Genomic DNA, 27,743 nt, shown 5'->3' on the forward strand with positions numbered 1-27,743 from the left:
GGGAGACTCCCAAAAAGCATTCCAGATGTTGGTGTCCCAGATTAAGGAAGCGGCTGGCTGTAGCTGGATCCAATGGCTCTTACAGCACTTACATGCAGATCAAAGCTGCCTTCTGTTTCTCAAGTTAGGCAGTTGTCTTGCAGTGGCTGTAGGTGTAGTGCACTCTCAGTATCAAATACTTTCTTTTGATTAATTCTTGACTACCTTAATTTTCTGTGTGAGTCCAAAATTATAGCTGTCTGTGGAATGTGTCACTTGCATGGTCTGGAATTGCTTATTTAATTTCAATAGCCTGGATAACAGAAGCAAGAGGCAGAGGGAAAGGATTTTTCCATGTAATGCTGGGAGGAGATATGCAGGAAGTTCCTAAAAATCCATTGGTAGTAGCAGCTATTTAAGATCCAATAAAACCTACCACTGTTGCAAACCTAGGCTGGATGTGGGAGAGAGGGAGAAAGCTGCATGTTTTAGCATGTTGAAGGCACCAAAATTCAGGGCTGCTTGCTAACACTGCTGGTTGTTTACAACTGTGGTCGTGGTATCAGAGGACTGTCAGAGTGCAATTTGAATTAGCCATTCTTTGGGATTTTTTGGAAAAAGATAACCACTCAAATGGAATTCTGTTGGTGACTGAGAGGCATGTTAGCAGCAGGCAGACTTTGACTGTATTCATAGGAAAGCCCTTGTTCCTCCTACAACTGTGTATAATGTAAGGTGTTTCGTAGAAATGAGAAGTGTATGTGCTCAACATGTACCATATTTCAGTAGGACTTTGCATAGAGAGGCTGAAAAAATCATACAGGGGAGAGCTGGTGACTGAAATATCTGAAGTTTGATGATGACTTTTATAAAGGTGATGAGACACAGTAAATTCTGTTGAGATTACAAAGAAAGGCAGAATGAGCTTTGCTCAGAGGATAATCGTGATAATTTTAAAAGGTAACTGAAAAATGAGAATCTCAGGTGAGGACATATCCTAGTACACAGGTGTATGTATAGTATGTGTCATAGCAGGTTTGCCAGGTGTTACATTAGAGTAGATTTGCTCAGACAGGCCTGAGAAACTTCTTTGGAATTTGTCCAGAAACTGAGTGCACAGGCTTTAACCTGTGCTCATTCATCTGTTACTTAAAAGATACCTTGGGTAAATAGGATTTAAGGTTTTTTTATTTCTATTTTTTTAATGTGTACGCTTGAGTAAGTGGAGGGTGGTCTGTGGTCTGTAACACTGCAAAGCCCTTGGTGTGATACAAAGCTGTGGCCTGCAGTGATTGCAGGTTCTAACATCATGATCGCAGGAAGAGCAGGTTTTATCAAGATGAAGTCTCACATGTTGGGACTGGTAGATTCTGTGGAACAGGACTCCAGATTAAAGACAAAACCAGCTGCAATTATTTCATTTCTTGAAAATGCGAAATGCCCTCGGGGCTTTAAAGAAATCATCACTGTACCAGCTCCCATATTACTGTGTCCTTTTATTTGGACATCACCGTACTAGACGTGCCTCAACAGTAATTCGTTTGTTTAATATGTGATCACTGCTTTTCCTCAATAAAATTGTCTGAGTGTTTTGTGTTCCTTGACACAGTGCTACGCAGCATTTCCTCTTAAACTTGTTTCAGAAAATTCTTTGTTAGCACCTCTATTTGCAGCTTTCCAATAATAGAAATAGGTTTCTGTGTATTTTTTATGTTACCTACTGCACCACAGGGATGAATTGTTTCGACAGAGCCTCGCTAAACTTCGAGAGCAAATAGTAAAGGCAAATACTCTGGTGAGAGAAGCAAACTTCTTAGCAGAAGAAATGAGTAAGCTAACAGATTATCAAGTAACACTTCAGATCCCTGCTGAAAACCTCAGTGCCAACAAAAAGGTAATGATAACAAAGAATGCTGGAAAATGTAGCTTTGTGACTAAACTATGTAGCATTCATCCATCTTGAGCCCATAAAATGTTACTTTTGTTAGATTATGCATAGGCAAAATAGAAGTACTACCTGACTAATATATTGAAAGTGAGTAATTAAGTAAAAATGGCAGAGCATTAAGTATGCCTCATGCTGTTTTCAAGTGTATGATCACCATATGTGCGTGCAGATTATGAACAGACATTTGTTCTGTTGCTGCAGAACCTGCGTTCTAGTTATGTGTGCAGAAATTAATGGGTTTTGTTACAGTTTCCTACAATTTCATGTCTTAAAGGGTTTTACAGTGCTGCTGTAAATATAATAGCAATTAGGATAATATGCTTGTCCTAAGGGCTTTGATTGAGTGTGTTAATGTTCCTGTGGGAATGGTCATTGTTTGAGAAGGATGAAGGGATCTGGATCCTCAGAGATGTTTAGGCCATGCATTTTCTGAGGACGGAAGCAGCATGACTGGCATGCAAAGAGAAGCTGCATGTTCTGTATTTTATTCCTTTCTAGGAATGCAATTTGAGTGAAGAGTTAAACCACTTAAATGCACCTTTCCTACACTGATGGTTTTTTTCTTCTGATTTAGAGGGGTGCAATAGTAAGCGAGCCTGCAATTCAAGTGAGAAGAAAAGGAAAAGGTACTCAGGTGTGGACTATTGAGAAACTAGAGAACAAATTGATTGACATGAGAGACCTGTATCAAGAATGGAAGGAGAAAGTTCCTGAGGTATCTTACATATTTTCAAAATGGATCAAAGATTGAGTTTTTCTTTAAACCCCTTTTAATATATTGTAGAGAGCAAGTGCAATGACTTTGTATATGAAAGGTTAGGGTACTATGTTTTACTTTTAAAAACCAAAACGAACAAACTAAAACCCAGAACAAAACCAGTATGACTAATACTAAATATTCAAAATGTCCATGCATAATAAAACACAGGTATGTCCTATCTCACTTGTGTTCTCAGATGTTAAGTGTGCTGAGGTCAGATAAAATTGTGCTGAGGCAGTGACTCACAGTGCCACTAGGAGCATATGTTTACCTGGCATGCAGATGACCACCAGCTCTGAATGGAAGCAGCAAGCTGCATTAGAAATAAAATTATTAAATTGCAGTCAGTGTTAAAGCTAACCAGGATGCTGCTTAGATACACTTACGGCACAGAACATATTAGTGGGATAAAACTTGATTTTAAACTATGAAATATTCTTTAATTGCATTTGTATATTCTCTAGCCTTAAAGCAGTGAAGAAATCAATTGAAGATACTTAGTCTACCTCAGTATTTCCATCAAAACCAAGTGGTGTTTTGTGAGAATTTAAGTAGCACATTAGCCTTGGCACATAAGCATGAGATTTGTCAAAAACTTGCTTGTTTACTGGAAAGAGACGTGACATTTGGTGTTCCAGAAGACACCATCTAAGTATCCAGGTAGAAGTGCATAGGAAGTATATCTTACTGTCTTGTGGGTGATAGGAAGCACCTAAATTACTTGTATCCAGAATCATTCTCAAATATGTTTGAACAACTCTTGTACCTTTGTTACATGCTTTGGACTGGACAATGGGAATCTCTAAAATCATAACACAGGGGAGGTCAAGCACTTCATCTGTGCCCATTGAAGACAACGATGATTTTGCTGCTGACTTTAGTAAGAACTGATAGCACATATTTGAATACATTATGTCTGCCTGAGCCAGGATCATCCTTTCCATGACCTATGTTGTCCATAATGCATGTGTTCTATGTGCTACATAGAAACACGTAGGTCAAATGCATGTGTTGGAAGACAAAAGAGAAGAAGTGGTGAAGGAACTGACAAATTCACTGAGGAGTGCCTATCATGCTAGGAATCTGCATGAATTATTTGTGGCTGTATGGGGAATGCTGCAGGTGCGATCTCAGTTCTATGGGAGTCATAAGAACACGTGTAGGCTTAAGTAGGAGTCATCCTGCACCTTTCCTTTGCCCTTGTAGTGGTAGTCAGCAGCCAGACCAGCACAACCTGAGGATGGTTTGACCTCTTGTTTAAGAAGTATAAACAGAGCAGAAAACATGAAATATCTTGAAATCAATGGCTCCTGTGATTGCTCACAGTAAAGTCTGCTTTGCCTTGACATTGCTGAAATATGCAGGTCATCATATTATTATATCCCTTAGTAAAGAAAGGATTGTATAATGTCTCATCTCAAAGATTTTATTTCAAATTTGTACTATGATTCCAGTCTCTTTCTGCTTGTGTAACAGGAAGGAACAGAAAAGATGGGTAGTGAAGTCATTTTTGTGCCATGATCTTTTAATGCTGTGAGGTTATTTGATCTCCTGTTCCCATGCTGATGGTTTTGTGACATCTCTTTCAATATCTCTAAAACAGATAAGGAGGCTGATTGGCAAGAGAGGTGATCCTTTCTATGAAGCACAGGAGAACCACAACTTGATCGGCGTTGCCAACGTGTTTCTGGAGTGCCTTTTCTACGATGTGAAGCTGCAGTACGCCGTGCCCATCATCAGCCAGCAGGGCGAGGTAGGGCCGGGCTGGGAACACTGAGCACTCCTGCAGGGCTCCTTGTGCTGGAAGGATCCCTGTGCACCAGGGGTTTAACAAGCAAACGGTGCCTGCTGTTTCCCAGTGAATTTCAAACTGCCATGTATGTTCTCTTTGTAATTGCCTTCAGGTTGCAGGGCGGCTGCATGTTGAAGTAATGCGTGTCACTGGCTCTGTCCCAGAACGTGTGGTAGAAGGAGATGACTCGTCTGAGAACTCCAGTGAGAGTGGGAGTCTAGAAGTCATGGATAACAACGGAGAAATTATTCAGAGAGCAAAAAAGCTCTCCTGCAGGGTGAGTGAGAACACCTGATGAAGTTCATGGTTTCAGGCCTCTGTAACTATGTAGTCAGCCTGATATAAAGTACTAGGCTATGTAGACTATGGCTTGCTGAAAAGTCTCCAAAAGGAGAGACTTCTCTTGTTCCAGCTCAGGGTAGGCCAGACAGTGGTTGTCAGCGGCTGATTTAATTTGTATTAGTTTCTAGTAGATGTACATCTGCATCATAAGTACTGGTGTTACAAGGACTATTTGCAGACACAGAAGGGGAAACAGTTCCCTGTAACTATACCCTGTAGTTTGATCGCCCAATGTAGTATCTATGGGTGGTGTATGGATTCAATTTCTTCTGTGATAAAGCATTTCATTCTCCACTTGAGCTTATCAGCTTCGTCAAACGAAACATGTACATGGGTGAGGTCCTTACATCTACATTTATGTATATGCAAAATAAGATTTCCTAAATGGGAATGTCCTTACTGCCCTTTAAATTTCTTCTTGGCTGTTGGTCTTTAATTTTCAGTTGAAGAAGAAACAATCATATTCGTGACAACATCTGTTTTGTCTCCTCAGGTAAAAATAAAAGAAGCAACTGGACTGCCACCTTATCTCTCCAACTTTGTCTTTTGTCAATACACATTTTGGGATCAGTGCGAGTCAACAGTGGCAGCACCAGTGGTAGATCCAGATGTGCCTTCACCTCAGAGTAAAGATGCTCGTTTTACAGTGACCTTCTCTCACTGTAAGGTAAGTATTTTTATTTTGAAATAGTGTTACCAGGAGGATCATACGTTTGAGAGAAACTGTTCAGAGTCTGAGCCTTATTTTGCTGGGGGAAGGAGAGAGTTAAGTCATATAACTAATGACTTTTGACTATGCTTAAGAATGCCATAATATTTCAGTTCATCACTTCTTCAAAATGTAGCAAAAGGAAAAGATCTTTTAATTAGTGGTCTTTTAAATTCAGATGTCATCTTTAATGTGTGGAGAAAGATACTGTTTATATAATGACTGATTATATACTTGTTTGGCAAGCTCAGTAGCTTAAAAGAGGTCACTGGAGCTGTGACATCACTTATGCAGAAGCATGAATTACTGAGATGATGAGGTTTTACAACTTTCTTGTCCAGAGTCGAGCTTTGTGATGCATACTGTATGATTTTATCAGGCAGGAAGTTTAGTTGTTTGGTGTGTCCTTATAAGCAAGTTGAGGAGATGCACTTATTTAATATGGTTGAATGTGATTGTTTTTTCTCATTGCCAGGACTACGTGGTGAATGTCACAGAGGAGTTTTTGGAGTTCATTTCAGAAGGAGCTCTTGCTATTGAGGTGTGGGGTCACAGATGTACTGGCAATGGCAACTCTGTTTGGGAAGTTGATTCTCTTCATGCAAAAACTAGGACACTGAGAGACAGGTACAAATAAATTACAAATGAACGCATCCATCAACTTTCTAAAAGTTTTTTAATACCTGTGCTGCACAAAATACTTTGAGGCAACCATGAGTTTTTATGGGGATGTCTTTTTAGATGGAATGAAGTAACTCGAAGAATAGAAATGTGGATTTCCATACAAGAATTGAATGAGATGGGTGAATACACTGCAGTTGAACTCCATCAGGCAAAAGATGTAAACACAGGGGGAATTTTCCAGCTTAGGCAGGTACATATCTTTTGCTTGCCATCTTATTCATGCTTAAATTGATTTTTAAATTTTATTCTTAGTTTCTCTCTACCTCAATTTCCTGCTTAGGGTCATTCTCGCAGAGTTCAGGTGACAGTGAAACCTGTGCAGCATTCGGGAACGTTGCCTCTCATGGTAGAAGCAATTCTTTCAGTCTCTGTAGGTGGGGTGACTGCCAGATCAACCAAACTGCAAAGGGGCTTGGACAGCTACCAGGTAAGGCAGTAATTTCTCATTTTGATGTGGTTCTGCTGTTCTAGACCCAGCCTGACATAATTCCAAAAGGGACCTTAGCACACTGGTACGTGATTTGCAGTTTTACATGTGTTTGAGGTTAATACATGTAACGTGAGCATGTGGTGCTAAATCTGCTTCTTTTTTTGCTTATAACTCAATGGATGAGTGATAAAGTACCAAGTGTGGCAGGACAGAAGGAATATGGAAATTGTTTTTACTTTTGTGTGTAGAGGGGATTAATACTAGATTCCTAGTGTATTAGTTTCTCTACCTTCTAGGGATGGTGAAAGTTGAGGAGGGAAAAAACAGAAAAAAAAGAAATTTAGTAGAGAAAATGTAGTGAGATACTATTTAGCTTTTCAAAAACCACCAAGTTGTTATTTGATAAGAATCAAAAACAGTCATCACTGAATTTGAAAGGGGTATTCCACATACCCAGTATAGTCCTTAAGCATAAATTATTTCAGCTGATACCACATAAATTCATATTGGAAATAAAGCATGATTTTAACAGTGATGGCAAAGAACAAGTGGAATGGGCCACCCAGGGAAGCAAGGTGCCTTTTGTCAGAATTTTTGCATTCAGTTCCACAAATAATTCTATACTTGGATACAGATGAAACTGTAAAACTTAAGATTAGTGATCTGCTTGCTCAGTTGTTTTTCTGGCACTGGATTCTGGGGGGTTTTAAATTATCTTTTTTTTTTTAATAAACATATTCACTAATACACAAATCATGGCTGAGCTGCTACAGTCTGTAATGAAAAAAAAATCTTTCTACCTATTAATAAGACTAGTTATTTGAGTGTTGTGATTTTAACATTTTACAAGTTTGTGGCAGAAATATTTGTATTCATGTTTTGGATTATTTTTGTGAATTTCTGTTGAGCTAAATGCATGGGTTTTTGTGTTTTACAAAATGTATTTTCTCCTACCAGAAGGAGGAGGATGATGGTGGTGATATGGATAGTTACCAGGTATTGCTGCTGTTGCTGTCAATCCTGCGGCATGGGGCACAGCTAATGCTAATGGCCAGCAACTCTCAAATGAACAAGCAAAAGCGGCTTTGAAATACACACGTGCTGTGCATTTTAGAGGCTACCTGGGCTATAAAACACTGCTATTTCAGTTTACCTTGTGACTTCATACTCTTACAGTGTCCTCTCTTCTCTAGTACTCTGCAGTCAGCTCTCCTAACTGGCTACATGAATTGCTATGGGAATAAAAGCTTTGAAACTTTAATTTAGAATGAAAGCAGTTTCCTATGAATATCACAGGGGAAAGAGCCAGCAGCTGCAGGCATCCTTTCCAGGGAAATTATGCAGCATAGGATATTTTGTTTGTTTTCTAAAGAAAATATCATAACCTTTTAAGTTGTGCAGTTTCCTGAAATGCTTGAGTGAGAGAGAGTGGAGGATGTGAATGGGGGGTAGATACAGAAGCTTCAGTGAAGCAATTTTGTTTTATTTGCACAAAACCCAGCTTTGACCCTGTTTTTCTGTGTGATAAGTCGCAATTTAGGCAGTATAACAGAAGACTCATTTTAAAAGGTGACAAAGAGCAGAAGAGGAAATCCCCCCCAAAGTAAAATAAATTTCAGATTTCTACATAGAAGACTTCTTTCTAATAGGCAGTCTTACAGAAGTAAAACCAGTTAGGTGAGAATGCTGACATCCCTTAAAATGATGTGTTAGGTTTCCTATCAATCTCAAAAATATAATTTAAAGGTACTAACTTCTTGCGGGCTGTTTATGCGCTTCCTGACATATCACAGAGAAGAACCAACCAGATTTTCTGTGATACCACAAAGCATGATTGCATGATGGGTTTTGTTTGCATGAGAAATCTTTCAATTGCACTGATAGCAGCTGCTAGCAATGGAATTTTGTGCAGGTTTGAGGGTGTACTGACCTGTCTAATCTTCAGGAGAACTTATGATCAACTGATGATACCGGGTTTTCCTCTTCCATATGCTATTCAAAAGTTTGATTGCCACTTCTGTGAGTAATTAGCTCATGGTGTGTAATCTGTTCAGCAGCAGAGGCAGTCACATTTTCTTTTCTCCTGTTGGAATCTGAGACCTGAAAGCAAATAAACTTCCATTCATGGGTGATGAGGCACTTAATCAGTGTGCATGTCATTTGGGGGAAAAAAGTTTTCTGCATCGTGCAAGCCATTTAATATAAATTCTGATTAAATTACCACAAAATTCACTGCCCTTTATTCTTACCCACATAGTCTAGTGACTTTCTTCTCTGTTTCCATGTTAGGAAGAAGATTTAAACTGTGTGCGAGAAAGGTGGTCTGATGCATTAATAAAACGCAGAGAATACTTAGATGAGCAGATCCAAAAGATCAGCAACAAACAAGGTTTGCTTGAAGTCTCTGTCATAAGAACTTTATGCCCTATACCACAAAAAGTGTGTCTCGTGTGTAATCCTAATCTCTTCCACTGTAGAAAAATCTGAGGATGATATAGAACGGGAAGCCCGGCTGGTGGAGCAGTGGGTAGGGCTGACAGAAGAGAGGAATGCAGTGTTTGTTCCAGCACCAGGCAGTGGAATTCCCGGTGCCCCCGCAAATTGGTACGTTCAGAAAAGCCACTGGAGTTGTCAGCTTTTTGTCCATAAACTTTGTATGCTGCAAGGTACAAATCTAAGGATATTTTGGACTTTTCTGTATTTTCCTGTAATACTACAAACTGCTTTCAGCTGGGAGAAGGCTTAGAAAGTCAGGTGCTGTTCTGAATGTAAGAAAGATTTGCTTAGCAAACATATTACATAGAGTAGCTTTGGAATAGCTTTCAAGGTTTGAAAATCACCTTTGAATATAATATAGTATTTTACAACTTTATACAACTGAGAAGATTATCCAGTAGTTTGATTCCTTTCATAAAAGGAGTGATTGAAAGATAGATGGTAGAAAACGTGATAATGTCACTGATAAAGGGTGGAGAGGGAAGAAACTCTAATTTCAAAGGATGTTCTCTGTTTCTTCTGAATTTGCAATATATTTCTCTTTAGCTTCATTTAAATCTGTGTTTTAACTATGATCTTTGGACCTGACATGCAAAAATGAGGAATGCAATGTGTTGGGGTTTGGGAAAGTATGGACAAGAAATACTCCTCTAATTAAGTGCACACTAATGTCTCCAATAGTATTTGGGGAATAATGTAGCAATACTCTTTTCTCACCATTTTTCCCCTTACCCACCTGAAGCGTGCTGTGATCATATAACTAAAAGTGTGTTTATGGATATAAAGACTGACAGTAGTTACATATCCAATTGTTTGAAGGGTTGCTGACCTTTATATATGAGATGACTACAACCAGTTAACTTCACAAGGAACAGAACAGGATGTTTAAAACTCTGGTCCTCACAGCAACTGCCACGTGCTCTGTGGTGTGAATTGAGTTTTGGCAAAGCTCTACATTTAGCTCTGCGTGTAGATAAACAAAATGCTGTCTGTGCCACACAGGCATTCAGAGGAGCCATCAAAATGCTGCCAGCTTTAGCCATTGGTTACAATTAATGAATATTGTAAGATGATCTGTTTGCCCAAATAAGCTTAGGTATGAATTTGCCTTCTTTGTTGCCAGCAGTTTGTTTTGTTTCAGGATTCCACCTGCGGGAATGGAAACACATATACCTGTCCTCTTCCTTGATCTGAATGGTATGTTGTAAAAACAGATTAAGAAACTTGTGGAGGGGGAAATGGGGGATTAGTTTGGGTCAATAAATTGTTAAATGGAAGAATGAACCTGAAAGGTGTAAGAAATAAACAAGTCCTGGCAATGACACTGTCTGATATGGCTTGTAAAGTGCTTTTTCTTCTGGTTGTGTATGTTGGCATAATTAAGCACAACTATTTTAGAAAGTCAGGGAACACAAGAGTACGGTGATAGACTGTACAACAGCAAATAGCGTAAGAAAGCAAGCTTAGTTTGAATCAAACAGCAGATGAGGAAATCCTGTAAGCATTTTGATGTACAAATTCACATGTCATTAAAACACTGATGGAGAATCTCCCAGTGCTTTCAGAGCTCCTTCCACTGACATATCTCTGGAGTCTTAAACAGCTCATTTAATGAAGACTGTATTAGGGCTATAATGAGCATTTTTTAGAGAATCTAAGTGTTCTCCCTTTGAAGGCATTTAGTTGTAAATATGAGAAGAATATTGATATATATATTCTTAAGACACAGATACACAGTGTAAGTAACAAGAGAAGAGGTAGCTCCACATTTAAGGACTGTTTAAGAAGCAAGTCTAATTATAAACCTGAACATAGAGCAGAAGAGGATCCACAGTCCGTATCACATCCAGCAGTGAAGTGAGCTACTACACATATTTATATAGGCAATGCATCAATACCTGCTTTAGTGTATGCTTTTGGAAAATGCAATACCCTCCTCCTTCATCTGTGCTCACAAGGAATGTTTTTATCTTGGTTGGTTTTTTTTTTTACTATCAGTAGAGATTAGCTGGCAAAAGATCAAATAGGATATTTAAACAGGTTGACTGTGTCATTGCACACCTTTTGTTTGTTTTTTTGTTTAGCTAAAAGCCTTATGCAGCCAGAACTGCTATTCTCAATTTCTTTTGTATGCTGAAATAATCTTCAAAATGCTGCATAGTAATAAGATAAAGTAGGATTAAATGTATTATGAATTATGGCTAGGCCTTTATTAGGACTTTGCATTACAACTTTGCCTCTGTATATTCATACCCTTTGATATAAAACTATTTCATTCTTTGTACATTTGTTTCATTAGCTGATGACCTCAGTGCCAGTGAACAACTTATAGGTCCCCATGCCTCAGGAGTTAACTCAATACTACCAAAGGAGCATGGGAGCCCATTCTTTTATCTACCGATCATAAAACACAGTGATGATGAGGTAAATTTTTAGCAAGCCTCCTTCTTGACAACTGCAGCTTGTGTTAATGCTTTCTTCTTATGTTTTATTTCCTACTTCTATGTATTTAATTATTATTATTACTACCCTTTTGTCTTAGAAGTACCATCTGTATCTAGTGCTGCCTTTATTTTCTGGCCTATTTATTTAGAATTGAAGAGAATATAACTTGTTAGCTCTTTTGCCTTAATTCAGAGATAACAAGTCTTAGCTCTTGGCAAAAGAATAATTCAACTGTCTGACTAAAAATCTCTTTTCCTGCTTTCCTCACACCTTCATCATTCCTCTTGCAGACTCTTAGTTCTTCAGAAAAAACTACTTGATTTATTGTGCACACTAGGCAAAGCTTAATACTTAAATAAAACTTTTTTCATTTGTAGCACAAAATTACTGTTTTTTAAATATATGGCTTGGGAATTGTTGGAAATTAATGGTTCTGAATCCATTTTGGAATTTCTTAACTGACTCCTTCCATGTTCTGTGTCTATGCGCCTACTCAGGCCATTGTTTGAGACGTTTCCAGAATAAATGGGACAGCAGAGTTGGGGAGAAGGGAAACGGAAGGAAAAAAACCCCATTCTCCAGAACAGATGCAAGTTTATTCTGTTGGGAGCTGTTATAACCTAATCCAACATAGATGGAAGATTTTACATTGAAATTAATATACTTTTAATATAGTAGCAGTAGGATTTGTATTGCTTTATCCAGTCTTGCTTCTGCTTTCCTTTCTGTCTCCAGCTGTGTGAAGACTTTTTTTTGGGGGGCAGGGTTTGCACAGTGCAGGGATTGTGGTCATGATTGTTTGCCCCACTGTCTTAACACCTCTTTTTTGCTTCTTCTGATAAATTCCTTGTTATGAAAAGGAGGTTTGACTCCACTTTGTTCAATGATGCTGATTTTTCTCTCATTAAGGAATTGTTTTACTTCAGGTTAAATCATTGCAAATGATACCTGTTGTTAGACTAATAAAATCTTTGATTTCCCTTTCCTTCCTCCACTTAATTTGTCTGCATAGGTTTCAGCCACTGCTGCCTGGGACTCTTCTGTCCATGATTCAGTGCACCTGAATAGGGTAACTCCTCAAAATGAGAGAATTTACTTAATAGTGAAGACTACTGTGCAGCTCAGTCACCCTGCTGCAATGGAACTGGTATTACGCAAAAGGATTGCAGCCAACATTTATAACAAGCAGGTAGAAAGTCCATATATTCTTTTATTCCTTGTTTTGTTTCATATTCTTAATTTAATGAGTGTGCTTTCTTAGCTGCTTGCTTAATTTTATGAGTCTTACAAGAGGTAAATGAAAACTAGGTTTTTATAGGTTGCAGTGAAGCTGTGTACTGGTATATTTCTTTGAGCTGTCCATTTTTCAACTGATTGAACTTAGTAGTGTTGTATACCAAGCACAGTGCTGTAAAGAGTGCTTAAAATGTCATAAATGCTAGAAAAAGTAACTTAATAAATTATGATTCTGATTGCCTTTGTAATCAGATTTGGCATTGCACCTTTTTATTTCTTAGGATGTCATAAATAATAATTATCAAAACAGTAACTGAAAATTACTTTGTTTCTAGAGTTTTACCCAGAGCCTGAAAAGGAGAATATCCTTGAAAAATATATATTATGCCTGTGGAGTGACATATGAAATAGTATCCAATATACCAAAGGTAAATTATACTGTGTTTCTCTGGCAAATTCACAGAAACCAATGGAATTGACCTACTGCAGTGGGTGATACTGATTAGAAAGTAAATGTCGTGCTTTGCTGATATGAGGCAGCTTGCCAAAGTGGATATACTGAAGTTCAGTGTGAGATCATGTTTATCTTTAAACAGTTGAAAACTGTGGGGATTTATTTTCTCTTTCCACTGTGTTTAACTGAGTTTTTGTAGCAGAGTTATTTTTGAAAGCCCATTAGTGTCTACAGGGAAAATATAGGGGGTACTCCGAGGAATGTTCAGGTCTGTGAAACAGAATAGCTGGGAAGCTGAGTTCACAGGAATATAAATTACTTTTTATAGAAAAAACTCATACAAGTTGTAAATGTACTATAAGATTTATTTTAAAGGTAAACAAACTGGACAAATGAAAACATAAATAGTCTTGTCACCATGTAATTGTCACCTTGTTGCAGTACTACTTAAATTTTAAACTCTAGGGAAATCACAGAATATTTTAAGATTTGGGAAGGAAATTATATTTCCTTGCCTAGGAAGTTGTCATTAGTTGAGCCTTAACATACACAGTTTCAGGTTATATATGCATTATTTCTGGAAGTGCATTTACTACAGCAAATGCTCAGAACTTCTCCTAAGCTTGATCTCTTCAGCATCATTTGCATCTCTATTGAAAAGCCCTGCATCATTGTAATTAGGTTTGCTGCTAAGTTTGAGATGCCCAATTCAAGTTAATTTCTGGATTGAACTGGTCTGAAAAAGTGAACTAACACAATTGGCTTTACTTTTTGAAACCTTCAATGGTGTAACTTCTACTTTAGGCTACAGAAGAAATTGAGGATCGTGAGACCTTAGCACTGATGGCTGCAAGGAGTGAGAACGAGGGCACATCGGATGGCGAAACCTACATTGAGAAATACACACGTGGTGTGCTGCAAGTGGAGAACATTCTGAGCCTTGAACGACTAAGACAGGCAAGGAAAAAGCATTTCTTGCAGCCTTTGTGCTAGATTATGAGAATTCAAGAAGAGATGATTGATCTTTTAAAAATACTGTGTTACTTTTCTTTTTTAGTTGGGGTTTTTTTTTTGAGATCGTTGGACAGATAAATGTAAGACTAAGTTACTTCTGTGAAATGGAAATTCCCAGTGGCGGTGGATGTAGTAACTAAAGCTGGCAATGCTGTAGTACTCAGAACCTGAACAGGCAAAGGGCAAAGAATGAATTGCAGACAGAAGCTTTGGTGGTTGTGTGTGCAAGTTAAGATTTGTGAATGCAGGCCCTGATTGCTGCTGTTAGCTCCACTGAAAAAAAGTCCCTATCCTGCTAGCTCAGTTCTCCTGAGGAGACCATGGCATTGCTGTTAGTGTTTTGTTCTCTTTACACAGGCAGTCACCGTCAAAGAGGCTCTCTCCACCAAAGCCAGGAACATCCGCAGGAGCATCAGCACTCCGAATGTGCACAACGTAAGGACCCTTCATCATCCAATGCATTAGCCCTGATGGGGCAGGGGGCTGCTCTCTGTGTGCTGATGTAATGCTTGCACAACGAGATACGGTGATGATTACTCTGTGCTGGGACTAACCAGCCTATGGAAAGCGGTCACGAAGTGAAACCGCTCCCCACCGTCCTAGGAGATAACAAAATTAACAGGGAAATGGGAGAGTTGGTTGAAACTCTTCTCCTTTTATAAGGATATCCATTTAGGAAGTAGTTCACAATGACAACTGCCCTGATTCAGATTACTATTATCTTCAAGTCCCTTTTAACTTTTTTCACAGTGTAAAGGGGTAGTTTCCATTTTGTGTGCATTTTATGTGATCTCCTCTCACCCACTCATACAGCAGAAATGTAGATGTCTTTTTACATAGTCTGGTCTGAAAAGAGGGAACAAAAGAGTTATTAGGACTAAACGATCACAGTGTTTCCTCAAAGTATTGTATTTCATAAATAAAAGGCAGGCATTTTGTCATTCTATCTGTTGGTGTTCCGTAGGTGTCCTGTAGCCGGCTGGATCTTTCTGCCTGCGATGAAGATGACAAGGTATGGAAACATAGCAGCAAACAGCTCACATTCCCAGATTTCCCACCCCCACCAGAAGCAAGATGTGTTTGAAAATTGAGGGGGGGGAAAAAAAGGAAAATAGAAATATTTTTCCCTTTAATAGTATTTAAAGCAGTTGATTTACATAATATATCTTCAAAGTTCTGCACCAATTACATAAAATTTTGCATTAAACCTTATTGTTCTTCTCTGCTTTTCATATTGGAATTATATAAACTGATATTTAAGAAAGAGAGCAAAACTTTAAATACTTACTTACCAGCTAATTAGCTTTTAAACAATCCATTTTTGTGCAACAGGAAAATTGTCTGAAGTCAGTAATTGACATACCTTTGGTTTGTGGGGTTTGGTTGACTTTTAAAAAAAACAAACACCTAAGTTTAGCTATTATTTTTTCCACATTTGCCTGCATCATCACGCAGATATATGTATTTTTGGTTTTTTAGGGTTGGTCTGAAAGTCACCTAGATATATCTGACTGTTGTTCCAGTTATCAAGACGTATCATGCTATGGTACTTTACCCAGGGAGTCACCTCGCAAGAGCAAAGATGGCAGTGGTGAGACTTCATATATGTAATGACAGTGCTGGTGGATTTTTATTTACTGCATTAAATTGAAAATTAAGTTCCCAATGCTCTTTTCCTACAAAATGCGTTATCCAGCTTCTACTTCAGGAGCTAAATGTAATCCGGAAATAGGGGAGAAAGGGAGAAATGCATAAGACATCCAGAAAAGGGTGTAAAGTTGAGGGTATCCAAAAAACCAAGAGGAGGGCAGAAGAATGTGCTAAATATAAATCAAAACTGTAGAGGAAAAAAAAAGAAAAAAACCCACCCAAAACAAAACAAAAAATGACAGTCACACAAAAGAACAAATGGCAGCTGCTGTTATTTTATGAATTTTAAAATAAAGGTGCTTTTTTTAAAGTGGGAAGTGTCCTTAGACAGGTTCTTTACATGATATGTGGATATTGGCTGTGCCTCTGTGTCGGTGTGTCACAGGTGCCTTATTTCCTTTAGGTCACATTGCAGCATGCTCTTTTTGACCAGGTGGTGCAGGTAGAAATACCACTGCAGTAAAGTGGGACTGAGGGCTTATTCATCACTTCCTTGCTTATAATTTCCTTTTTGATCATCCTGGCTGTGCAGGATGGCTGGCTTGGTTACAGGGCAGATTTGCAGTGTTGTGGGCAGAAGTCAGGTGAGGCACAGGAAAAAAAGAGTTTCAAGGATACTTCCCACTGTTTTTATGACCAAGATGAAAAGGAGAAATGTTGGAGCCTCAGAATGGAGGGGGCAGATACTGCTGTTTTCTGCTTTCCTTCTATTTCCAGATTTCTCTGAGGATCTCACTGAACTCTGCATTATTTCATGCCTAGGCCAGTGGTTAAATACTAAAACATGGACATTTCTCTGTAGCCAGCAAGTTATTTTGAAATATGCTTTTGCAGTCAGGATATGAAGAACTGAAATACACTATTTTTGCTTTTTTACCTAGGTGTTGTAGCAGAGAATTCCCATGCTTTAATGGCCAGCCCTTTTAAAGCATTTTCTCCCCAGCCACCAAAGTTTTTCAAGCCCTTAATGCCAGTGAAAGAGGAACATAAAAGGAAGACCCCACTTGAAAGCCGACCTCTGCTTAGTCAAGAGGTAATCTTTGAAAACCACCTGCTTTTTTAAAGGCGATGGAGTGATTTTGTGTACTTGGCAAATCATTTGCATCTGTTGCAACAGAATTTTGTAATTCTCTGGTAAAATTATTCAGGCCACTCTTTATATGTGGTGGAGTTTTGCTGTTTGCTTTTTACCTGAATACTGGGTTTGTGGGTTTTGGGGTTTTTTTACTTCTTGGTAAGTATTCTCCTCTATAGGATACTTCTGTTCTAAAGTAGCAGTAACCTACCTTTTTTTTTAATTCTTCAGTAAGATGTTGGTGTGGTTTTTTTCATAGATCAAACATAATTCTGTGAAACTATTCTGGGGTGGTTATAATTCTGGCCTTTATTCCTCACCCTCGAACTCTGGGAGGAGCGCATGAGTTTCCCTACCCATTAACTTGAATTTTGATGCCTATGTGGCCAGCATGGGTGTTTCACCTTCATCTCGTCTCACACCTTTCTAACTTGGCACCCATTTAGCACTGTGGTCAGAGCTGTGGTTTGTGTGATGTGTTGTGTGTCTCAACCTTTGCAGAGCATGCCTCCATCTCAGGTGCACTGTGCTGGCTGTTCTGTGCCTGCAGGAAGCAGTGCCAGCAGCATGCCTGAGGAGAAGATTGTAAGTTTTGTACCAGTGTCTGTCTTGAGGCCTGGTGGTGGGCTCAGAGCCATTTGGTGGTGGGCTTGAGGCACTCATGCTACTGCAGCAGGAAAAAGAAGTCATGATGTGGATATAACCACTTGTGAGTGATTGTAGGTTATGGTTAAAACAGTGGCTTGTCTGGCTTGCAAATGCACTCTGTCATTGGAACTAACTCCACTGGGGTTTTGTGTTTTTGTTTTGGGTTTTAATGTTTATATGTCATTCGTCTTGTGGGGTGGGGGGAGAGGGGAGGCTGTAGTGTTTACAGGGCACAAATGATCAAGTAAAGGATTGGTTAGTGAGCCATGCTGTTATCACTCTAATATACCTTGTATGTTACCTAGATTTTGTGACTATACCCCAGAGTAAATGGAATGATCCCATTTGGTGTAAGTAACTGTGCATTTAGGTGTGGGTACACTTTAAAAAGCTTATAATTGCCTGGCGTGGAAGTAATATGACTAAAATAAGACTGCCGCTCTTAATTAACCTGCAGCCTGTCTTCATCATAATTCAGGTGGAAATTGAGGTGGAGGGATTTTGTTTTAATCTTCATCTGCTAAATCCTTTTCTCACTGCTGCTTCAACAAAAGTGTATCATCATTTCTGCTGTATGATGGTTTTGGTTTTGGGGCTGTGGAACATGGCTGCAAATACTTGCTTTAATCAGAGCTATAGATTTAAAATTCAGAACCTTCAAATTATTTCCTGTAAGTGTTATAGGCCACCTTTCCACAAAATGCCAGTGATGGATTCTTCCTATTCAAAAGTTATTTTCATTCCTACCATATAGCCAAGCCATTAAAAAACTGTTCCGGATTTCTAATGCTGTTTTGTAGGTTGTTAGACCAAGGTATCCCGAGTGCTGTGTATATTTGAAGCTTGGCTCCTGGGTTTGGGTGGCAGCTGTTTTACTCTTGATCATGTTAATTTTCCGTAAGGTAGCTGACGTGCTGACTCGCACTGAGTCACTGATACAAATAGCATGAAGGTATTTGGAAGAAAAAATCTAGTGGGTTGAAAAAACATCCCTTGGAAAGTAAGTTGTTACAAAACTTTCCGTAGCAACTTGAGGGCAGTTTAAATCCCTTGAGTGAAAACAAAGTCCCACCCCATGCATGCCCTGAATTAACCCAGGCACTTGCCTGTGCTGCTTTCCACAGATATGCAGAAGCTTTCAGAGCTAGAAAAAGGCAATATCCTGCCACCAAGCTTTCCAACTAGAAGGGAGCTAATTCACTGAACACTGTAAACCTGCTGTAGCCAACCATGGAAAGAGCAGTTCTTTCAGTTCTCCACTGCTTGCTCCTGCTGGCTTCTCCCTTGTATCAACACAACTTTTTGTTTGGTTGCATAGGAAGTCAGATCAAGGGAACTGATCCACCCAGTTAATGGCTTGACTGCCATGGAGTTATAGTTCATTTGGATCTACTCCTCTCTCTGATGACCTGTTAGACCATTGAGTGGGTCCTGGGGAGACAGGCAAGAAGTAGCAGCCGCTAGTGGGGAGGAGGTTGACGTGCCTACTTTGCAGAGTCCTGCCAGCCTGTGGTGTTGTGTTTAGCAAATGGTGCTTCTGGAGCGTTTTATCACTTTAGGAAAGAAGCCTTTGTAGGATGTAGGCTTCCTAGACTACCCCATTTTTCAGAGCTGCAGTGAGTCTTATGTTTTAACTAGGCTGGAGTATTCCAATATTCAAAACACATCTGTCGAAGGGGGGGAAAAAAAAAAGCAGTTAACAAAAAATATTTTTATTCAGTTGGCCTGAAATAGAGCATTCAACCTGAAATTTCAGAGAGTACTTACACGTGCTTGATAATGCAGCTATATCAAAACAGCATGATATAGGGGCCTGTTCTATATAATACAGGAATACAGTGGCTTATGTTAAGGTCAGATTGAATGTTTTCATATTAAGTGTATTTAAATACTGCCAGTAATTAACATGTCCAAGGTGGGGTTGGCTAAGAGGAAAGCCTCCTAGCATGCAATAAAAATTGAGGCACCAGTGATGCAACCACTAGGTAAGTATTACTGATTTTTAAGTTAGTAAAATGGGAACTAAGTTGTTAAGGTTACTTGAGAGGTGTAATTTAGGGATTTGAAAGCTCGGATGCTTTAACTTCTAATGACACAGTATCTTTGTTACAAAGCAGGTGTAGGGAAGCTGCTCTGTGCTCTTGCTTATTTTGCTTCTTTACTGCTAGGACTTGATGTATAGTCTTGTCTCCTTAGTTCTTGCTGTCATGGCCTTTCTGTTACCAGTTCTTAAATCTGCTTTCCATTATAGTCATTCTGTTACATCCCAGGGAAGTTGCTGAAGTTTCTTGAGCAGTTTTGCAAAGATTTTATCTTTATTTATACCAATAGCCTGAGCTGTACAAAGGCACCTTCTTTCTTTTTTTCCCCAACATCTCACATCCACAGAAATTTGAAGAACTCTGAAATTGCTTTGTTTCTGGAATTTCCCAATCAGGAAACTTAAGAGGAGCTCTGAAAAGAAGTATGTCTTGTCCCCACCAGGGGCATCTTTTGTCCGTCACAAGGTGGTGTCTCAGAACCTATTCGCAGCATTCTTCATAGCCCATGTCCTAGTAAGAAGATTGGTTCTCTGTACCTTAGCTTTTGTACTTGTGATGACAGATAACCCTGAAATGGCACATGACCAACACTGTGGTTACTTGTTTGACCTTTCCTAATCAAGTCACCAATGTCAGTGTGTCTGCACAGCCGTTTCTCAGTTACAGCCTCTTAACCAGTCTGATTCTGAACAGGGACACCACCAATGTGGGTTTTTTTCAGTCAAATGAGGAATCCTGCAAGTTTCAAAGGAGACACAAAAAACTCTGTTATAAAAATACCTTTTGGTCTCAAGGGGACATTTAGCTAGTATCGACTAGAAATACTTCCTTCATTAAATGTTTATTAGTTTGGAGTTCATATATAATCTTCAACTTGAAAAAGTATATTTGATAAAATCTTAGTATTTTTAAAAAAAACCCCAAACTATAGGGTTCTGCATAGAACAAAACTTTGTTTTGCATAAGTAAAAAGGGCAAAAGGAAAGAAATATGCCGAATGATTAAGAACACATCCCTCAGAGATGTGCAACTGGTATCCTGCAATATGCAAAAAAGATGCTTTGCATAAGGCTTTAGTGCTTGGAAGGGTATTCTTAGTCTCAGGAAAGCAGGTATTAATTTTTTCCTTCACTTCTAAAGGAGCTGTGGATTTCAGATGTAAGTAGCAAGATTTTCAGTAGTGTAAATAATACTCAATAATGACATTTCTAACACTGTTGCTCCTCTTCAGAGAAATAAATAATTGCAGACTAAAGCCTTCATCCAAATTCTGTATGAGAAATAACTCTGAAACCATGCTGTAAAAATTAGTCAGCAAAGGATGCCAAGCCTTTACTTGAGCAAGTATTAATAATCTGAAATGTGGTTGGATTTGTCAGATATACTTAGACAAGTAGAGACATCCTGTTCAGATATTGATAGCTGTGCCAACAAAAAATTAATATTATTGATAATCTTGAGTCATCTTAAGAGGCAACTCTGTGTGGGTGGTACTGAATTCTGTTTTTATTCATGAGTTTGAACATGATAGGAACAGAAATGAGACCTTGTGACAGATAAGGGCTGTCTGACCTATGGGGAGAGGCTGGAATATCTGGAGCTGTTTGGTTTTAAGGAGACCAGTCACAGGGGCATCTTACCAATGTATAAAAACACCTGATGGGCCAAGGCAGACTTTTCAGCAGTGCCCAGTGACAGAACATGAAGCAAATCAAAACACCTGAGATTATTCCATCTAATCACAAGATGGAACAAGAAAACATTTTGTCTACTGTGAGGGGAGTCAAACACTGGAATGAGTTGTGCAGGAAGGTTACAGAGTTCTCAAAACCCGCCCAACTGGACACTGTCTTGGACAGCCTGCCCTGGCTGACCTGGCTTGAGCAGAGGGCGATTGGGCTAATTGATCTCAAGGAGTGCTTTCCAATCCAAACAATTCTGTGGTTATTCTGACATGGGCAAACTGAGCAAATCTGTTTCCTGTCTGGGCTTTTGAAGTTTTGTTACACAGTTATTTGAGCAGTCTTGGCTGTTATGAAGTGTAGGAAACACTTTCAAGAGGATGCTTATCCTGATGTGTTGGCACTCCATGGTCATCTGGTTAACTGTTCTGCTTTTCCTTTGACATTGGTGAATTAAGGTGTCTGCAAGCATCCAGCTACTTCAGATACCACACAGATCTGCCTTGATTAGTATTTGAAATCTGTGATGCAGATAAAGGAACTGAGAAAGAATAGGTGCTTAAGTTTCTTTAAAGTACTTCAGCAGTTTTCATTTTTCCTAAAATACAATTATTTCTAGTAGAAATTTGCTGTAAACTAACCATTCTTAATATATATGTCTGCATATACATATGTTTATACCCACATATATATGTATAAATGAAGACATATATGTATATAAAAAAGGAAGTACTTAAAAAAGCATCCATATGGAGTCCTGCCTGCAGTATTTTATCTTGGGGGAGCAGCCCTACCATGTTGCTGGATTCTTTCTCAGATGCACCTTTACAGACTGAAGTCCTAAGCTTCAGATGGACTCTGTGAAAGCCACATCTGTGGTCTGGTCATGGTGCATCCCCACTCATCACCAAGAGGAAATTCAGGGAGGCACCTCCAAATTCTGCCAGGTTGATTAGCATCACTTATTTCCCTCCAAACATGTACATGTATGGGTACAAATGCTTCCTTGAAGGTTCACTATAATACTTGATCTTTTTGCTTATATATTCTAACATCCTGAACATGTTCAGGTGGGATAGCCAGGGGTAAGCAAAATTATTTAGCCTCACTGATATCAGGTTAACAGAAAATCCCATTGTGCAAAGTTTTTAACAATCCCAAAGTTTTTAATAATCTATATTGTAGCAGGGACTCTGTAAGGCCTTTTTCCATTCAAATTTATGTTTATCTTGTTAGCTGGTGAATTAGCTCTATACAGTACCTTCAGTAGGTTTAATTAGTCTAAATCATGGCAGAAAAAAAGTTTGTGGATGGAAACATACAACTTTCCTTTTATTGCTTTATATTTTCTGAACTGTTTAGAATTTCTCAAAATTGAATAGCTCAGTGTAGATAGGATACGTTCCCAGCAACTCTTTTCCATGGTGTCTTCCATTCTTCAGTTAAAGAATATTAAAGGTATATATTTCTCCATGCTCAGAAAGGAAGAAAATCAAGGATGGTTAATTTATTTTGAAAACCTTGCTGTCACAGGTTCCTAATCCTAATTCCTCTCTTCATTTGCAGGACTCTGAGGAGGAAGACAGTGAGTTGGAGGCCATTAATAAGAAACTGATAAGTCCACAAAGTTTTCAAAATTTCCGGCCTTATGTACCGGAGGAGTTTGCTGACTTCAGTATTTACAATGCTAGCTTGGAGAACAGGGAGTGGTTTTCCTCTAAATCAGACTTCATGAGCTCACGTGTTCTTGAGAAAGAGGTATCCCGCAGCCCCACCACTAGCAGCATCACTAGTGGCTACTTTTCCCACAGTGCCTCTAACGCCACCCTGTCTGACATGCTTGTTCCCTGTAGTGATAGCACAGACCAGCTAGCCAGTCACACCAAGGAGCTGGACTCTAGTGATCCCTCAGGATCATCCCTTGCACATGATTTAAGATCTTCTTCGAACAAGGAATGTCGAGAGTTAGAGAAGGAGTTAGCGAGAGAGAAGTTACCTGTGTTACCACTGAAAGAAAACAGTGCCTTAACGGAGCAAGTACCACTGTTGTTCAGTGCCACTGACAGAGACTCTCAGCAGTTACCCAGAGCTGCATCCCTCTCAGCTCTGAGTTCCTTGGATGGCAAAAACACCATTGAATTTTCAGCACGTGAGGTGACAGTTGAGCACACGACGGATGTTCTGGAAGATCACTCCTTTACTGAGTTCATGGGCGTTGAAGATGGGAAGGACTTTGACCATTCAGCAGCTCCACAGTCGTGTTCCCTTCTGTCCTCTAATGGAGTGAGCGCCTTGGAGTCACCCCAAGGCCCTAGCAAGGGACAGAGCAAGGGGCAGAGCACGTGCACAGGCCAGCAGAGCTCTGCAGCAGCAGCAGGTGACCGGCTTGCGGATGCTGTGGAAAGCCCTTTTGGTTCTGGACTGGTGAAAGACACTTCAGACCCTGAGACTTACCCCGATGCTTCTGTGGAGGATTATATTACGAAGGACCACTTGGATGGTTCCGATTGTGAAGAAGGTGCTCCTGCAGATCAAGGCCATGTCTTGCCGAGCTGGGTGGCCGTGGGTGAGCAAGTCTGTGTTGGAAGTAATAAGATGGGCACAGTAAGATACGTTGGAACGGTGGATTTTTCAGCTGGAATCTGGGTTGGAGTTGAACTCAGTGTTCAGCTGGGTAAGACTAAATGTGTTCTGGGTTATCTATGCAGCTAGTGTGACCAATTTTTAAAGTCTCAGTACAATCATTCCTTCCCATTCAGTCCTGGGAAGTACCTCCAGCTTCATGAAGCTTGGTGTCTGGTACACCCAGTTCTCATCTTCTTGGTTATAGGGATGCTCTGATTCCTTTTTAACTGTCTGAAAGCCCTGCTTTTGCATGTTGTGGTAGTTCCCCATTGGTACCCATATGTTTTTACAGATCAGAGAAACAAGCAAAGCCTAAAATTGGCAGATTTTTTTAAAATCAGTGTGCGCACATTCATGAACAATGCTAACAGTATGCATCACTTGCCAGATAGGTTTGCTGTCCGTGGCTTTTAGAGATTTATTATTGTTTTCCACTGGGGAAAGATGAATTCCAGAGCACAGGTTTTCTTTATCTTCACTTTGGAGGGGTCAGAAAAAGTCAGTGCTCTGCAAGCGTTAAGAGACTTCTATGGAAATGCTGTTTCTAAGATGTTTTTAGTAGTTTAATAGATAATATCACTTATGCCAGAAGTTTGTCTCCAGCTAAAATTTAAGCTTTGCAAGCAATTTGTTTTGAGGACAGTTTATTTTGCAAAATGAACACGTGCTTGACTTTCTAAACTGTTAGTTAACAAAGCAATATTTTAGAAAATAATCTTTTCGATCTCATTTCAAGCCCTTCTTTCCAGGTTTTGTTCTCCCTAGTGTATGGTGAGCATCTGGCTCCTCACTCAGCAGGAACAATCTTGACTATTTGACAGATAATCAAAGCTATTCACACTTCAGGGCCTCAGTTGTATGTGCTCATGGCAGTACCAGCATTTAATCCTGTGCATTTCTTTCCCTTGAAGGGAAGCACGATGGAATTGTGAAAGGCAGAGAGTACTTCCACTGCAAACCTCGACACGGTGTTTTCGTTCGTCCAGGGCGCCTCAGCAAAGCACCAGCTCCCGTGAGGAAATCAAGTAGCACTTCCCGGTCTCAGGCATCTTCCACTTCAGAGAAACGGAAGAGTTCTGTGCTTCAAAGCTCATCAGTCACTCCCAAGACAGGAGGAGATGTCCTCTGCCATTCAGGAGATGCAGCGGCTTCTGCTTTTTCTAGGAAACAGGAAAACAGGAAATCTTGGATTAACTAAACTGCAGTATTTTTGCACTTACTACACGCATCACTGTGTAGAAAACTTTACGGATTTTTGAAGCTATTGTACATTTTAACCTGTCCATACGGAATGTGTATTCTCTAGAGTCCTTGACTTAATTCTCTAATTTTTTATAAATAATATATATATTATATATATATGAATGTGTACCTATAGTTTGTCTGCCAGTGGGCAGATACGGCTGCACACTAAAACACAGTTAAAGCTGATCTGTAGATAACTGAGGTACTGGACTATTTGTTACGCAACAACTTGGGAGATATATTTTAAACAACAAAAGATATTTTATTGAGGAAAAACCAGGATGTAAATCCGTATTTGGAAAAAAAAACCCCAACCGCTACGGTTTGCTGTTCTTAATTACCAAAGAACTTGTTTTAGACTGACATATTTGCTGTTTATATCTTTCTATTGTAAATGTTTTAACTGGTAACTTGGTGCCATGTTTCTTTCAGTCACTGGGCACCGTGCAGCCTTATGTTCCATGTTTAAGCACACTGAAATATCCAACTGCTTCGTATGTTTTGTCTTCCTAGAGGCCTGCCACTGTGCTGACTTGGCATTGGAATGACTGACGATGCCTGAAGCAATGAGTCTGGCATTTCACATGTTAGCGTGAGCCAGCCGGGCAGTTTGACTGCAGAAACAGTATTACTGCAAGGATGTGAGAGGACAACATTTTTGGTTTTTTAGAGGGTTTTGGGTTTTTTGGGTGTGGGGGTGGGGAGAGAAATGAGAAATAAAGAAGCAGTAAATGCATCATGACTGCAAACTTTGCACTTGTTACTTGTTGGTTATTATCAAGATGAAATAGAACCTGCTAAAGTAATTCTAATCTGTAAAGTTTATTTTAATAATGGGAATGATGGAGGGATTTATGTCTGGTGCTCATGAATTCCTAAGAAGGTTGTTCCACATGTAGATACTGTAGATGCCTGTACAAGCATTCTGGATATTTGTAAAGCAACATGGTAAAAAATGAGTGAAGTGAATGGCCTGCTGTATCTTTTCTTTGTTCCTTAGCAAGTGAATGATTGAGATACCTGGGACCTTACTGAAAAGCTGCTGTTCTTTCTTTGATTGTTGTGTACAGTAAGCGGACTCTCGTATTTTACTATTTACTGTAAAGAACTGTAATTTATATACTGCCATACTGTATTTAATTGGTGCAGACCTATTGTGTGTTAGAATACAGACTGTTTACTTGGGATCTAAGAAAAAAATGTTTTGCTTGTGTTTGGTACAATTAGGCTTCATGCTCAAAGAGGGAGCTGTTTCTAGCTGGTGCTGCTCAGAGGCAAAGGACTTGGTAAAAATGCTGAAGGACAGTGTGGCTGGAGTGGAAGACCAGATGGTATTAACCCATGTTACCACTGAGCCTCAGAGGAGAATAGCAGCCCCCCGCTGTGGATGCGTGTTCCTCACCTTCTCCTTTGCCCGTCCCTCCCAGGAGGAGGAGCGGAGCTGGGGAACGCCTGCCAGAGAAGAGTGTCATGTGGGTCAAGGGGAGATGGGACAAGTTCCTGGAAGACAGACAAGAGAGGATCATTGCTAAATATGTAAAGGCCTCAGCTGCCTGCAGCACGGTTGGCAGCTGGGAGGGCAATGTGCTGGGGGGAGGCAATGAAAGGAGGGGCTGTGAAGTGCAGTGCACTTGCCTTTGCCATGGTTTTTGTCTCTTCTAAGACAGGATTCTTATGTGCAAATTGATTTTGGTGAAATGCATATCTTTACAGAACAGTTCATGCTTCTGGTGTCCACCTAGTGTTGCTCTCACTGCATTAATGACACTGCTGCTGGAGGAAACTACTGTGACAGAAAAAATATTATACAGAATTATTTTATCAGGCACAGATGATTGTAGAACACTGCCAGATATCAACACCAAACACCCCACTGTCTTGAAGTTAAGTTTAGACGTCACTTTAATTTTAATCTTTTTATAAACCTTTTAGCAAATCCACTTACACATTTGCATTAACATAGTTGTCCAGGGCCACTACAAACAATTTTGAAAATCAATGTGGCCGTTTTCTTATGGCAAACATTCAGTATTTACACCAGGTTAGCATCAGTCAGCATCAGCTGGGCTCTTCATTGTTTCAGACCACTGAGAATACAGAATGCATGATTGATTGCTTCAGAAACACTGGGATAATTGGGCTGTTGGAGTAGGCAAGCTGTACGTGCCAAAGAGACCAAAGCAAGCCAGCCTCGTGTCCTTCTGCACCCGTTTCACATAACCTGTGCTACCGTGAGTTCCCTTGTTATTAAAAAACTCTACTTTTGCAAACCTTGCATGTTAACATGCCCTTCCCTGGGTTGATGTAATGTTAGAAGGAGCACATATAATGAGTCCAGTGATGTGATAGGAAAATGAAAGCTCTTTGGTTGATGTGCTCCTCAAAACTCTAGTACATAAACAGAACCTTTTTTTCCTGTTAGCAAGGTTAGACTAGGAATTTGCTGTCTTGAACTTTGGATTCAAAGTGGAAGAAAATCATGGTGAT

The 27,743-nt window shown here is 39.5% G+C and overlaps 1 protein-coding gene across 4 annotated transcripts in view; it reads left to right on the plus strand.

The window, feature by feature from the left end:
- KIF13A (kinesin family member 13A) overlaps nucleotides 1-26,978 on the plus strand; it is a 104,621-nt gene extending 77,643 nt beyond the window's left edge. Inside the window, exons 18-40 of one of the 4 annotated variants that reach the window (XM_048308269.1) lie at nucleotides 1,711-1,873; nucleotides 2,502-2,642; nucleotides 4,291-4,440; nucleotides 4,592-4,756; nucleotides 5,315-5,488; nucleotides 6,006-6,157; nucleotides 6,272-6,404; nucleotides 6,495-6,641; nucleotides 7,602-7,640; nucleotides 8,934-9,033; nucleotides 9,122-9,248; nucleotides 10,282-10,337; nucleotides 11,440-11,564; nucleotides 12,598-12,774; nucleotides 13,157-13,249; nucleotides 14,080-14,232; nucleotides 14,647-14,724; nucleotides 15,254-15,301; nucleotides 15,769-15,880; nucleotides 16,821-16,972; nucleotides 17,516-17,599; nucleotides 22,953-24,060; nucleotides 24,923-26,978. In XM_048308269.1, coding sequence (XP_048164226.1) covers nucleotides 1,711-1,873; nucleotides 2,502-2,642; nucleotides 4,291-4,440; nucleotides 4,592-4,756; nucleotides 5,315-5,488; nucleotides 6,006-6,157; nucleotides 6,272-6,404; nucleotides 6,495-6,641; nucleotides 7,602-7,640; nucleotides 8,934-9,033; nucleotides 9,122-9,248; nucleotides 10,282-10,337; nucleotides 11,440-11,564; nucleotides 12,598-12,774; nucleotides 13,157-13,249; nucleotides 14,080-14,232; nucleotides 14,647-14,724; nucleotides 15,254-15,301; nucleotides 15,769-15,880; nucleotides 16,821-16,972; nucleotides 17,516-17,599; nucleotides 22,953-24,060; nucleotides 24,923-25,209 — 3,964 coding nt within the window. In that variant the 3' untranslated portion in view covers nucleotides 25,210-26,978. The remainder of the gene's footprint in view (nucleotides 1-1,710; nucleotides 1,874-2,501; nucleotides 2,643-4,290; nucleotides 4,441-4,591; nucleotides 4,757-5,314; nucleotides 5,489-6,005; nucleotides 6,158-6,271; nucleotides 6,405-6,494; nucleotides 6,642-7,601; nucleotides 7,641-8,933; nucleotides 9,034-9,121; nucleotides 9,249-10,281; nucleotides 10,338-11,439; nucleotides 11,565-12,597; nucleotides 12,775-13,156; nucleotides 13,250-14,079; nucleotides 14,233-14,646; nucleotides 14,725-15,253; nucleotides 15,302-15,768; nucleotides 15,881-16,820; nucleotides 16,973-17,515; nucleotides 17,600-22,952; nucleotides 24,061-24,922) is intronic. The other 3 variants (XM_048308239.1, XM_048308258.1, XM_048308249.1) reach the window with 3 other exon arrangements.
- Nucleotides 26,979-27,743: the final 765 nt, after the last annotated feature.

Source organism: Corvus hawaiiensis, chromosome 1, assembly GCF_020740725.1.
Source record: "Corvus hawaiiensis isolate bCorHaw1 chromosome 1, bCorHaw1.pri.cur, whole genome shotgun sequence".
Lineage (NCBI taxonomy): Eukaryota > Metazoa > Chordata > Aves > Passeriformes > Corvidae > Corvus > Corvus hawaiiensis.